General features: G+C 34.9%; 1 protein-coding gene across 1 annotated transcript in view; it reads right to left on the bottom strand.

Moving 5' to 3' along the window:
• Positions 1 to 13,244, bottom strand: part of ZFHX4 (zinc finger homeobox 4) — a 153,956-nt gene that overhangs the window by 41,201 nt on the left and 99,511 nt on the right. The window contains exon 8 of the mRNA XM_010006387.1: positions 1,172 to 1,193. Within this exon, the coding sequence (XP_010004689.1) occupies positions 1,172 to 1,193 (22 nt within the window). The remainder of the gene's footprint in view (positions 1 to 1,171; positions 1,194 to 13,244) is intronic.

Below are 13,244 nucleotides of genomic sequence, written 5' to 3'. Positions count from 1 at the left end.
GACTTAAGAGGTTTTGTGGAATCAGTCTGTATGGAATGTAAGCGAATAATGAAAAACAGTACAACATGTATATCCCCCAATGGTGACTAGTATGTCAGATAGGAAAAAAGCATTAGCTCAGCCACTCTGTATCTATAATGCATTTATTTTTCTGGAACCTTTATGAAAACTAAACATACAGCTTTGGTTATTGCTACTTAACCAGCTCAATGAAATAAAGGAAGAGGGACCAACAGATGAACATTTTAGGTTTTGAAGCCTTCAGGATAAAATTACTTGATTTACAGCTACACCTAATATAGCTGAGTAACATAAACACTAATATCCTGTTTCTTACTCTGAACAGCAAATACTGTACTGCTTAAATCTACTTCATCTTGAACTAATGTTACTTTATAAAAAGAAGATAAAAGCTTGTCAAATATTCTTAAGAATACTCTGAAAACAGTAAATGCCAGTCCTTTATTACACACTCTGGAACAAAGTCAAAATTCTGCTAGTGCAGAGCACAACTGGAAGTTTCATAAGTGAGTTTCACCAAAGGTATCATACACTAAGATTCCAGGCCTATGTGTCATGCCCTGAAACATCTGCAACAGAGCATAACATTCTTAATAAATGAGATAAATAAAAGTGTTCATTTGATGAAATAATTCTGAAAATATATCTATTCATCCACACAGATGAAAAGCTGTTTATGATTTTGCTTGGTGGGAAAGGAAATTTATAAGAGAGATTTTTAAGTTCTGTTGAAACACACCTGAGTATTTCTATGAGAAAATAACACATGAATTTAACTGTTTGAAAATATATATGCCACAGAGATTTTGATAAAAAGGTGTGCAATCGTTTGTATCTTCTTACATACATCAGCAATAAAGAGAAAGCATTCTATTTTATCATATTTAATAACACACTGTAAAAAGCCACATGTACTTGAAAGTTATGCAATATATTTCCATGTTTTAGTGGTAGGGTAGATAAATTCTTAGAAAATGTAGGTTTGCATTCTTATGTGAAATTAATGCTAATTATATTACCACTTATACCACATTCTCATCCCACTCTTGCAAATTGCTACAAACAATTAAGAGCAAAAATCCATTTGAGTTAACAAAATGACAAGTTTTCTGCTACTTCAGACTATTTTTAGATGTGGTATGTTCTTAGCCTGAGCTGGTTTTCATCTGTTCCTGTAATTCACAAGTCCTCAAAATAACTCCGTAACTCTTTCTCTTCCTCCTTTTTTTTGTTTTTGTTTTTGTTTTTGTTCTGTGTTTTTCTGTTTAGTTTTGTTTGTTGTTTGGGTTTTTTTGTTGCTGTTGGTTGGGTTTGTTCTGGTTTGGTTTTTTGGGGGATTTGTTTGTTCATTTTTTGGTTGGTTGGTCGGTTTTTGGGGTTTTTTTTACACTGTTTAATCAGGATGGGAATCTGAACTGTGAGTTTATCCAAACCAATCTGCTTTTAGTGCTTGGCTTCTTTCCTGTGCCAAACCACTTCTGGTGTTTCTAGCAAGGCAATGACAGCATACCTTCTTGTTATTATTTATGCATGGAAGGCCAAACCAAATGCTTGGGAGGATCGGTGAAGACATGAAGTAGGTAGTTTTTTCCATCCACAAGATCCCATTTACATTTAAATGAACTTGCTCTTTGTGAAAGATTGGCTCCAGCAGAGAATACCACATGACCACAGACACTGAAATTAAATCACAATCACAAGGATAGAAGCCACCAACATACTGCTAAAAACAACCTTCAACATATATCTGCATTGCCTTATATATGTCAGTAATAAAGATAAAATGTTCCATTTTATTTTATAAGATGCATCTCACTATATTTTCATAATACATGTGTATAATAAGATACTGCCGCTCAAAGCAAGAGTCAAACAAGTAACACAAAATGCTGCCTCTGCCATGACTGGATTTCTCACAAGGGTTAGGAAAAGTGTCATGTGCAGCTCCAGGCTTTAAATGGATGATTTCTCCTGGCTGATGCTGGAGTGGCACTGACTTGACAAATGTGAGAAAGTCCTCAGCTGTGAGATGGGGGCTTAGGTTGTGGGCTCTTGGTCAATTGAAAGGTTGCATTAAATGTAAATTATAGGACTGTTACTTAGATATATACCCTTCTCAAACAGGTGAAAGGCAAACAGTGCCCTGCACTAATTCACTGATGAACTGGTGATAGGCTTGCTGAATAAGGCAAGCAGGCAGGAAGCAGGCAATTATAATCCTCATCTTTGAAGGAAGGAAGGAAAGGCATTTTTATATAAAACGATATTAAATTTCCTTTTTTTAAGTGCCTCTATGTATTTCTCTTTTCAATTTATATGGAAAAGTATTAGGCAAAAATCTATGGCAGAACTGGCAGTAAATATCACAGTAACAATTGCTCTTTTATTAAATATTTATTGAAATAAATTCCTGTGCTTTCTCATTTTTCTTTTTCTGCTTCCAATATTTATTTACAGCTGATTATTAACATCTGCCAGTGTAACAGTTTCATCTGTACAGAAGCCGAAGGGTAAAATGTCACACACCCCCTCTAACATGACCTGTAGTTAGACAGAAAACAGTTTTCCCAGTCACCGCTTGGCTTCCTGTCTGTGACCTCTGAAAAGCATTGGAGGCCAGGGTTAATGGCCTTTCCAATCTCTGTGATAAGAATTCATTTTGTTCTATTACCAGCAGTTATCTCAGGAGCCTGCTGCATCACTTCAGCAGGGTTCAATCAATGAGAGGACCTAATGAAGTAACCAGCTGTAGCTCTATTTCCCTGGTCAACTCTATCAGACAAATAAGATCTATCAGTCACATCTCAAAGCCACTCCTAGAAACAACATCCTCACACACTGCACCCATATCCCATATGTATATGGACTAATGATACCTGGCCATTTCTTTTTAGCACTCCTTTTTAATATGGCTTTTCTAACAGAAAAGGAAACAAAATGGGTTTGAAATGTAGCATTAAGAGGCCAGTAATGTTGGGGTTAAGAAATAGTAGATTTTCAACAGTAGGAAGCATTCATATTAATAGTAAAACCTGAGTAAATTATAGTGCAAGACAGATGATTTTTTTTCTCCAAACAACGCCTTTTCTCCTTAGGTGGTACTCTTGAAAAGAAAAACAATACTTTGTTTATTATTTTCTACCTTAAATTACTATGTGTCATAAACTGATTCAATTATGGGTGTTAATTTTTAATTTGTCACTTAGAAAGGAAATATAATTACAGTAACACGTCAGTCAAATGTCAGTCAAAATATCGCAAATTTTGTTTTATATTTAAGCTGCATCACTGAAAGTAATTATGTTACTTTTGACAGTATTGTATCTATGCCATTCTGTGATTTTTTTATAACTAACTTTATCCTTTCATGCTTCAGAAAGGGCTTAATTACTTAAAAGTATAAATCTTTAAAAGGCACTGGATTTGAAAATTGAAAAATAAGGAAAACCATAACAAAGAACAACTTCAGGACTTCATAACTATGCACATCAAAGAATGACTTCATAATTAATCAGAGGGTACAGGACAAAAATGCAAACTGCTCATACCAAAATGTCCAGTCTGACTTCATCCCTAGGTATGACAAACTCGGTTGTAGCAAGCCACTCTGGGCAAGTTACTGAAACTGCTGCGGGAAGGCATGATAGAAGAGTGTCGTATTTGCTGAAATGTTGAAAGCCACATGTAGCTAAGTTTATTTTATTAGGTTAATCTCAAGGAATCTCATGAAATGAAATTTGTATCCTTTTAACTTGGCTGTGTGCTCTGTCAAATAGAAATGAAAGAAAGTCTGGCTATGTGCTGCTATGGAGAAAGAGATGATATCCAAGAAATAAGGCTAAAAATTATAACTATGCAACATGAACACACACTGCACACAGAAATGTCTATATAATTAAAAGCCAAGTATCATTTTGCATATAGTAACACATCTGATGGATTGTGACACACAAATTCCAGAGGACATGTGCTTCAAATAAGCACTTATATCTCTTTTCCCTGTGAGCAAAACAAGGGCATTCTTCTTTTGCAGTCTGCCTCCATTAATAAAACAATAGGAATATTACTTATACAGTCAAAGGAAATCCAAGAAATCTTCCTTTTTTTATCTTAAACCACCTTAATGAAAAACAAGGGGAAGAATGTGTAGTTTTGTGTTTAAGGAAAGCACAAATCTGCCATAGATACCTTGGTACATTTAAAATTTACTGAAATATCTACGCTACATATGCAAACTGATAAGATTATGCCTAGCAGGCATTTTGGGAACATCTGTCAATTTTTTATGGAACGCACTGATTGTGGGCTATTGATTGCATTTAAACAAAGTTGTTTCAAAAAAAAAAAAATCAGCTAACAATTCGTGTAGAAAGGATTGATCAATATTTAAATGACTCTCTTTATTGATTTAAAATTAACTTTCAATTAAGAGATCCATAGGACTCTTAACTGCGACACTTATCCATTCAAGAGAAAATAAAGGTACATTTATCGATACACTTAAACAGCAGTGGCTGGTTTCCTATTGATTCAGTCATTTGCGCTGGGATTCGTTAGCGTCATCTGACTTTAACTCACTTACTAGGTCTACACAGTGTGTAACACTGCAAGATGTAACACTGCAGGAATGTACAAAACAATAGAGGGGAAGTGAACAGAATTAGAAGATCTATGCAGAGGTAAGTCACACTTATGCTTTTTACATCTCCTGATGGAGGAAGAGCCCATTTATAAACTGCCTTGTTTCTGGTTTTAGTCAGGAGCAAATTCCTGCCAACTGACCTGTTTTCTATATATCTGTAAATAAATTAATGAAAACTCTAATATTGATAGGTAACAGTTCTATTTGCTCCTATCAATTCTGGCAAGATGCCCTATTTGTGTGTATTGATTAACTTATAATCAATAAGAACTTAAGCTCATTGTTACCTGAATGTTTTTGAGTGGCAATATTGTGATGCCCTGCATATGTGCATCTCTCTCTTTATATATATATACACACATATGATGTTTAAGAACATTATAATTTAATATTTTAATTTAGAGAATCAGTCATCATTTGGATTTTGAAAGATTTACTGAGATGTTTGAAAGTAAACATTAAGTGTGTATCTCTGTTTTAGAGAAAAACCTCAAATATATTTATACTAACCAATAATATACTAGAATAGTATAGCTATAACTACAAACATGCAAAAGCATCATCACATTTAGGAACACAAATTAAAACCAGGACTGCAATTACATACTTCATTATTTATGTGTATTCTGGGTATTTTAGTATACTAAGGAAGCTGGACATGTAACCTCTATAGTTAATAATAGACCAAATTCATCCCAGGTGTAATTTCATTGAAGTCAATAGACCTGGCTCTGCACCTGGAATGAATTTGGCCCAATGCTATGAATGCCTCCCTACTCTCGCCAGCCTAGATTTGCATATAAGATATAATACAAAAATGAAATAAAAATAGAAGATGTCCAGGAGGCATAGCATGTTTACAGAGCAGAGTGGTAATAACCTGGCTTGATATATATGTGGCAATGCTTCGCTTAACCAGATGGTATGATTGAGAATGGGGGAGGGTTAACTCTGATGGTGGCTCAGGTTTGCTTGTGTCCCTTCATGTCATTGCCTTTTCTCTTTTTCTCTCTGTTTTTGAAACCTTATAGCCCGGAACCATCCAGTGAAATGAAGCTGCCCCAAACAGACCCATTTATTACTTATTAGTTTTCTGTGATGTGATCACCAGGAGGAAAAAAATGCGAACATATAGTAACGTTTAAACATTAAAACCTGTTCTGATCAGCTGAGGTTATTCCTTAACTGAGAATCCCAAACAGAGTGTATATAAAATCCAGCTTGCATATAAGATCACAAACATTTTATTTTAAAAAAATCAGATTTTGCTAGCAAACTAGATCAAACTGTTTGAAACCTGAGTGTTTTTTATATTATGATGAGCTGCTGCTTCCATTATTCATTCTTTTCTCTGTCCACTAAAGGTTAAATTATAATTACCAAAGGCTCACTCGTGGAGTTAGGATATGAATCAGTGGTATCTTTAGGATCATGATAATGAAGAAAACTGGCTATGGGCTTTTGCTTCTGGGTGGGAGTCACGATCAGAAAGACCGGTGTGCAAATGTAAAGCAAATACCTCCTCCTAAAATGTCTAAATCACATAATGTTAGTGCAACATAATTTGGAATATATTATGACGGATACAATTACTAAAAAGTACATGATGCCATTATTTCCAACTGGAAATTAGATGATTATACTAATTAAGTGATAGCAGGTGGCACCAGATGACTGCTACAATCTTCTCTGATGTGCAGAGAGAGAGATGCATGGTTCACTCTCTAAAACACTCAGGAATAGTAACAATTGGCTTAAGCAGTATTCTGTCCCAAGATGCAGAATAAGGATTCACTTTGATTTAACACTTCCTTATCACATCAAAGAGGTGAAGAGGCATCTTTATAGATTAGCTTAGGAAAAAAAAAAAAAAAAGCTACTGGTTTGGCTTCTACCCTTGTAACTAACATCTCATGGTATAACAGAATTACAGTATGAAAAGAATTCCAATAGAATAATGTAATTTAAAAATGCCAGCAACCTTATTTTAAATTGCAACTGGCCTAAATTCATTAGTGCTTTTAACTTCCTCAATTCAGAATTGCTATAGTTGTACTACTGAAAGTCTCTAAGGTGAGCAAACTGGAAATGATGTAGTAAACAAGAAACGCACTAAATACTTTAAAGAATATACACAGTGGAGTTGGAGTTTTGACTCAAATTTACAAAGCAGTACTTACACATTATTTTTGAGAAGGATATGAATATTATCACAGTTGCATTTAAGTTAGGCAAACACCCCTCTAGTCCTGTGAACCAGTCCTGAGGCTATTTTTCTTGTTCTCTCTGCTCTATGTTTAGACTGAAGTGAGGCTAAATCATCACTATCGATTAGATTTCCAGATCAACCATAATTGGTTTAAATATTATGAGATTTGGTTAAGAAGCTTTTTGGACTTCAAAAAGTCCAAAGTGTGGAGTGTGACCTCAGTTTAACAATGGCAGGGAAGCAGGTCTGCTGAAGAACCATGCTGTGCAAGAAACAACATATGTCTAAGAGGCAAACCAAGTGATGCTTATATATGACAGAAAATAAATGTTATCTAATTTCTGAAAATCTCTTATCTAGCTTTATCTGTCTCTGCAGCATTCATTTTGGTTTTGTTATTGTGTTTCTTACCACAGAACAAAAGCATGGCTGATAAGACCTGAGTTCAGATATATTTAGAACATACTATGATATCTTACAGTATAGTTAGTTCATTGAAGAAATTACTGCCTTCTCTCTCTACATCTCTGAAAGCCTTACCTGTGCCACAATTTCAAGCAACTTCTGTGCCACCTGAATTTTCACAGATGAGTACAAAAGAAAGCCAGATTGGACAGCCAGAGGGTGAAAACCATTATTTCCCCTAGGATGCTGTGCATTACATTGGAGTGACATTCTCTCCTCAGTGATGAGGTATACAAATTAAGGATACACCAAACAATTCCGTAACTCCACAAAAATTCACATAGTTGTATGCACTATGATAACAACAAGAACAATGACAAGGCTATCCGTAACAAAGACAAAAAAGAAAGGTCCTCCAGCTTACAAGCCTAAATTAACACACTTTTTTCTTTAGAGTGAAGTTTGTGTACATCACCCACCTCCATTTTTATATGCTTTAACAGAACGAAACTTTTGATTACAAAAAATGCCTTGTCTCCTCCATGAATACTAAACTGCTCAGCATTTAAAATAGTATCATAGAGATGTTCTTCTGTGAATTAATACACCACTTGCACCTTTTCCAGAACAAAATTTAAGCAAATTTCCCACAATGAACATGACAAATGCCTCCCTCTCTGTGGTTAAAACAAAATCTTCTATTCCTGCACCCCAGGACATTCAATTAGCTGTGCAAATGGAAATAACGGTAGACAGCTACTCAGATGTAGCTATTGGAGAAATGTGAACTTGTTGTTCAACTAAAGAAAATAACATTATCGTACTATAGGCACAAGGCCAACTCTCTTACCATTACATGCCACTGATTAGTACAGCCTTAGCAGAACAAAAATCCTTAATCTTCTCTTTTTAATATTGAAGAGGTAAACCCTCTTTCACCTGCATGTGGAGTCTCCTTTTCATCAAAGCTCAGGAGATTCCAGCAACAAAATCAATGTATGCATGTTCAGAGCAGTTTTCAGGGTTTTGTAAGACAAATCTTTCAAATGGGAGCTAGTTTAATACTATTGAGCTGAGTTTCGATCTGACAGAGTGAGTGAACAACACAGAAACAGTTCACTTACCACTGCTCACACTACAGGAGGTGAGAATCAGGTACAGCTCTGTACAAATACAGCTGTGCAATTTCTCAGCAAACTCTTACCCTACCTAATTCAATGTTAAATGCAACAGAACAGTGTTTAAACAAACAAAGGCTTAAGAAAGAAATGCAATTTATTTCTTATAGTAATGAGAGATAATTATGATTTTCTCATTCAAACTGGTAGAAAATAGGTCTAGCTCCACTAAATTCAACAGAGTTGTGCTAGTGCTAAACTGATTTTAACTGGAGCATTGTCTGTGTTCTAACATAAAGATATATCTAAATTATAATTTAAAAAATCCTGTTCAGCATTTCCCTCGTATTAAAACTTCCAACAACTTGCTTTCTTGACTTTAAGGAAAAATAACATTAAAAGAAGATGAACTTAATTTTATGACCAGACATTGTAGATTAATATGAGTTCTAGTACAGCTTTGCACAGATTGTTCTCTTCCTATGCTCTGAATCTTTGAATGGCAATACTACAATCAACTTTGGATCTGAGACATTTTATTCCTTTTCTGAGAAAATGGTTATTAAAGTTACATGTCCATATTGCCATTATATTATGACAGTCTCCATGACCATACAGCTGATTAGAAAAATGATCACTAGTAATTTCTTGAGCTGTGCAGCATCTGAAATAATATGGTGCATGTTTCCTCTGTACTGTTTGTATCCCTTTCTTTTAATAAACAAATTAATGTGACTTCTAAAATGCTGAGAGTAGATATACAACCTGAATGGAAAAGCCTAAAATAAAAACTAATAATTAAAAAAAAAAAAAAGAACACTTGTTTAAAGTTGTATATTAGAGTGACAAAATGCCCAGATTACATGGTTATGGCTTTTGCCAATTCCAGATTTATTGATGGGACAATATCCTAAGACAACCAGGGGATAAAGGGAAGAATATTCACACTCACCTAGTTTAAATATCAAGTTCTGGGCCTAGAAAAGTGCAAACATTAACTTGTTCCACTATTATTCAATTAAAATCCACAGCTCAAAGTAAACAAGAAATGTAGTTACTGTATTAACTCTATGTTATCCCTGAATGTTCCTCCTTTCAGGATGTGTAGGTGAAGGAACTAAGTTCCTACACAAAGGAACAAATTAGTTCAGTTTCCTCTGATGGATGAATTCTGGCTGATGTATATATAAAATACACTTCTGTAATCTATACAGAAGTACTAAATGGAATAATGTATCAATGCACATTTCACACACTGTACAATACAAACAAACTACTATAAATGATAAGAGTGAATAAAAGACAAGATTCTGTGTAGGTTCATCTTATTAGCAAATTTCCAGCATGCTAGTCATCTTCCTTATATTAAAAATGTCTATTACCCAGTGTAATTTAATAACTCTCTCATAATTACAACATCAGCATTTTAATAATATATAAATAACCTCTCTCGTAATTACCATTTTGCTACAATTTTCATATATTGTACTATTGTGAAAGGAAGATCTTGGTCAAGTACTTTACCCTTTCATCAACAATTAATAATTCAATTAATAAGTCTTTTAAAAAAAAAAAAAAAAAAAAGAAAGCTTATGTAGAAAGAACAAGGATGTTCACAGTTGAAAGCAGAGATCCCTTTTATGCTATAATCATAGCTTCATGTCTGTAGCAGTACAAAAATACTTCATGACTTATTTGTCTTTCAGCGCAGCCTTTTAGTAGAAACGATATCTGCTTTTTGGTGCCATGAATGAAGTTCTGTGTGCATGTCCCAAAATACAAGTGCATTCATCTGCTTTGGAGCTTAAAAAGAAGCATTTCCACATTACAATTAATTTTTCTCAAGTAAATGTGTGTATTTGTTTTTAAAAGAAACCATAGAGATAGTCATGTCACTACAGTTTTGACATTATGAATAAGAGGGGAAAAACACTGTCAAAAACAGAAACTGATTTTTTTTCCCACCAAGCACTTAGACAAACATACTTTCCTTTTCCCTGGTATCACGGAAGGAAAGTGAGGTGCATGGCTTAGGAAAACACTGTGGACAGAAGATGCAGTCCTCACTCATGCATAGACTGAGCATGAAGCTAAGCACCTGAAAAGCTTTGAATCATGGGTTACACTGTAGCATAATAAAATTTGTTAAATGAATGGCTGACAATCACAATTGTGGTTCACATAGCAATAATATTCAGAGAACACAGTAAAAGCTGCAACACTAATGTTTTCAGACTTTATAATCAGTGTCATATTTTGCTAATTTCCAGACGCTTTATTCACCTCATGGCAGAGAATGCCCCAGTTAAATTTCTATCTGCTGCTAGAATTACAAAGTGTCATCTCAAGTTTTATAGAAACCTCATTCTTTTTAGAAGTAATTAGCTAAGGCATAGTTTGTATGGCAATTAAAAACCACTTGCTTGCAGAAGCTTGTAAGCATTATGTATTTTTTTAAAAACTACAAGTACATATGTGTATTCTTGCCTCCAGCTTAAATACAGTGAATGCTGTAGTTGGTTGCACAGGAATTGTCTCAAGAACATTAAAGCAAGCCAAACATGATTGTATTCCAACTAAAATTGCTCTCTATACCATGTATTGAAACTTGATAACTGTCAGTTATAAAATTCCTTTGATTTTCTGTAGGTAATAAAATACTTTGGCAATTACTATTGACAGTTCTGGATAATCTTGAAGGCTGCCTTGCCTGAAGAAGATGAGTGTTACAAATCACTCCACTGAAAGAGGGAAGAACAGCAGCAGGCAGCAGACAGGTTTCAATTTCACAATGCTGATTATCTCATTCGTGATTCTATGCATGCCTAAATCTGAGGATCCCTCAAGCAGCTATATGGACTTCTACTTTTAAAATGCCTATTACGCTTTCATACTTTTTGCTGCTTCCTGAAGAGTGCCATTTCGCCAAGCTTAAATAGCAGAAAATTGCACTGCTTTTCCTCTGCCCATCTCCTCAATCTCTATTAACCTGCACAAGAACAAAGGAGTATGATAGTCCAGCTATAGGTTTGGAAATAGGTTTGAAGTTGTTTTTCATTTACTTATACCTATCTTCCTGATTCATAAATGTATCTGAACAATAACATTATTTTAATACGTTATCTAATGACTTTAATTAAGCATAGCCTTTAATTACATCTCTATTTATAGCAATAAATACTCTGTGTGTTCAGAATACATGCAGCTATTGTTTACGCAGACATCAAATGATACTGTAGTGCTGTCAGCATGTGTCAAGACTTCAACAGAAAGGAATAAAAAAGGAAATAGCGAAAAATGTTGTGGGTTTTTATTCTTTATTGTGTTGGTTGTTGTTTTTTTTTCCTATTTAGGCTACAAGTGAACAAGCAGAAGCAACTACAAGCAGAAAGGAAAATTGTTGAAGCACCTGGTTCTAATGCTTGCAGTAGGCCTTTATTAGATGTCATAAACTGAATGATGCATTACTCTGTGGACGACTTATAGCCTGCAAATGTTGAGGTAAAATGGAGGACAAAGAATTCTTTTAAAACAGAAAAGGTTAAATCTTGCTTTTCAATCAAACAATACTTATTAAATGGAGAACTCATAATAGGCTCAGAGAGATTGGAGATAAGTTCTGTTATTTTTAATGTATTTCTGTATTACCTTAAAAAATAAAAAGTATTTCACTTTTGTCATTCACATTTTATGTAAGAATGATTTAAAGTCTATCTTAAGTTTCACCTGTATTATTTAAAAAAAGGAAAAAAACACTTAAAAATCCTATTGCTGTTATAGGTTTGGCAGCCCAATCTCAAATCTAAATAATTGCATTAAAATCCATGTAGGCCATCAGCCACCACCAACAAAAAGGTAATTTTGCCCATCAGAAAATGTTTTAAAATAAGATCTGCTTTGCATTTAAAAAGATAAAAGAATGTTTTCTGAAATGAGAATTGCTGGTTGGCCATCGATTCTGAGCTTTAATCTCATGGCCTACTCAAATTTCCCATTATGTCTGATGGAGGCTTAGGGGGATAGAAAGGCCGAACTGTGGGCCTTCAGCAAAAGTGTAGGGGGGGTTACAGCATTAAGAACCACAGCTGCTGCTCACAAACTGCAAGTGTTAGAATAACTCACTTCTAGGTTTGGGTTTGGGCTTTTTTTTTTTCCTTGCTGCTAATAAAAACTTAAAGTGTTTTGCATGCTTTCTATAAACAGTGCACTTAAGTTTTATAATCTAGTACATCTTATTAAGCGTGAAGTCTGCTGATCCCTAAATTATTCATAACGTGGTCCAGACTGATTAAGATTGGCTTGTTAAGGAGCACAAGAAGCAATTAAACTGACAAGGCAGTGCGGCCTTGATGTATACATTTATTATCACAAGAATACCCAAAGTGAATGCCCTTATTAAGCAATGAATTTCACCTCACTGGCCTTCTACCATTGCTGCCACAGGCAGAGAGAGCTAGGAACAACATGTCAAAAGCTAACTCTGAGGAAATGCCTATCTTCAAGTGAAACCGATTTTGTAATGAACCTTTCAGTTCACTCCTGAGGTAATAAATCCTGACTGGTGCATTAATTACTTGATAACATCCCATCAAAATGCAAATGCAGCACTTGACCCATAGGAATGGCTCACTAGCTGTTAACTCTTCAGGGTATACATAAATTGTCTGTTTTCTTTTATCAAACAGGGCATTTATTTCCATCTTGCTAGGGTGAATGTCACTCCTGCCACCCTCGGCCCCTCAGTGGCCTGACACCATCATTTGCAGAGGACTGTCACTATGTGCCGACATCCTAATTGTGGTACTTCTTTGCTTTGTACCTCTGAGGCAGAATTTCCAGCTTCCCCCCC

Source organism: Chaetura pelagica, unplaced genomic scaffold (genome assembly GCF_000747805.2).
Source record: "Chaetura pelagica isolate M959 unplaced genomic scaffold, ChaPel_1.0 scaffold76, whole genome shotgun sequence".
Classification (NCBI taxonomy): Eukaryota; Metazoa; Chordata; class Aves; order Apodiformes; family Apodidae; genus Chaetura; species Chaetura pelagica.
The sequence above is the reverse complement of the archived record's forward strand: the minus strand, read 5'-3'. Positions and strand labels throughout refer to the sequence as shown.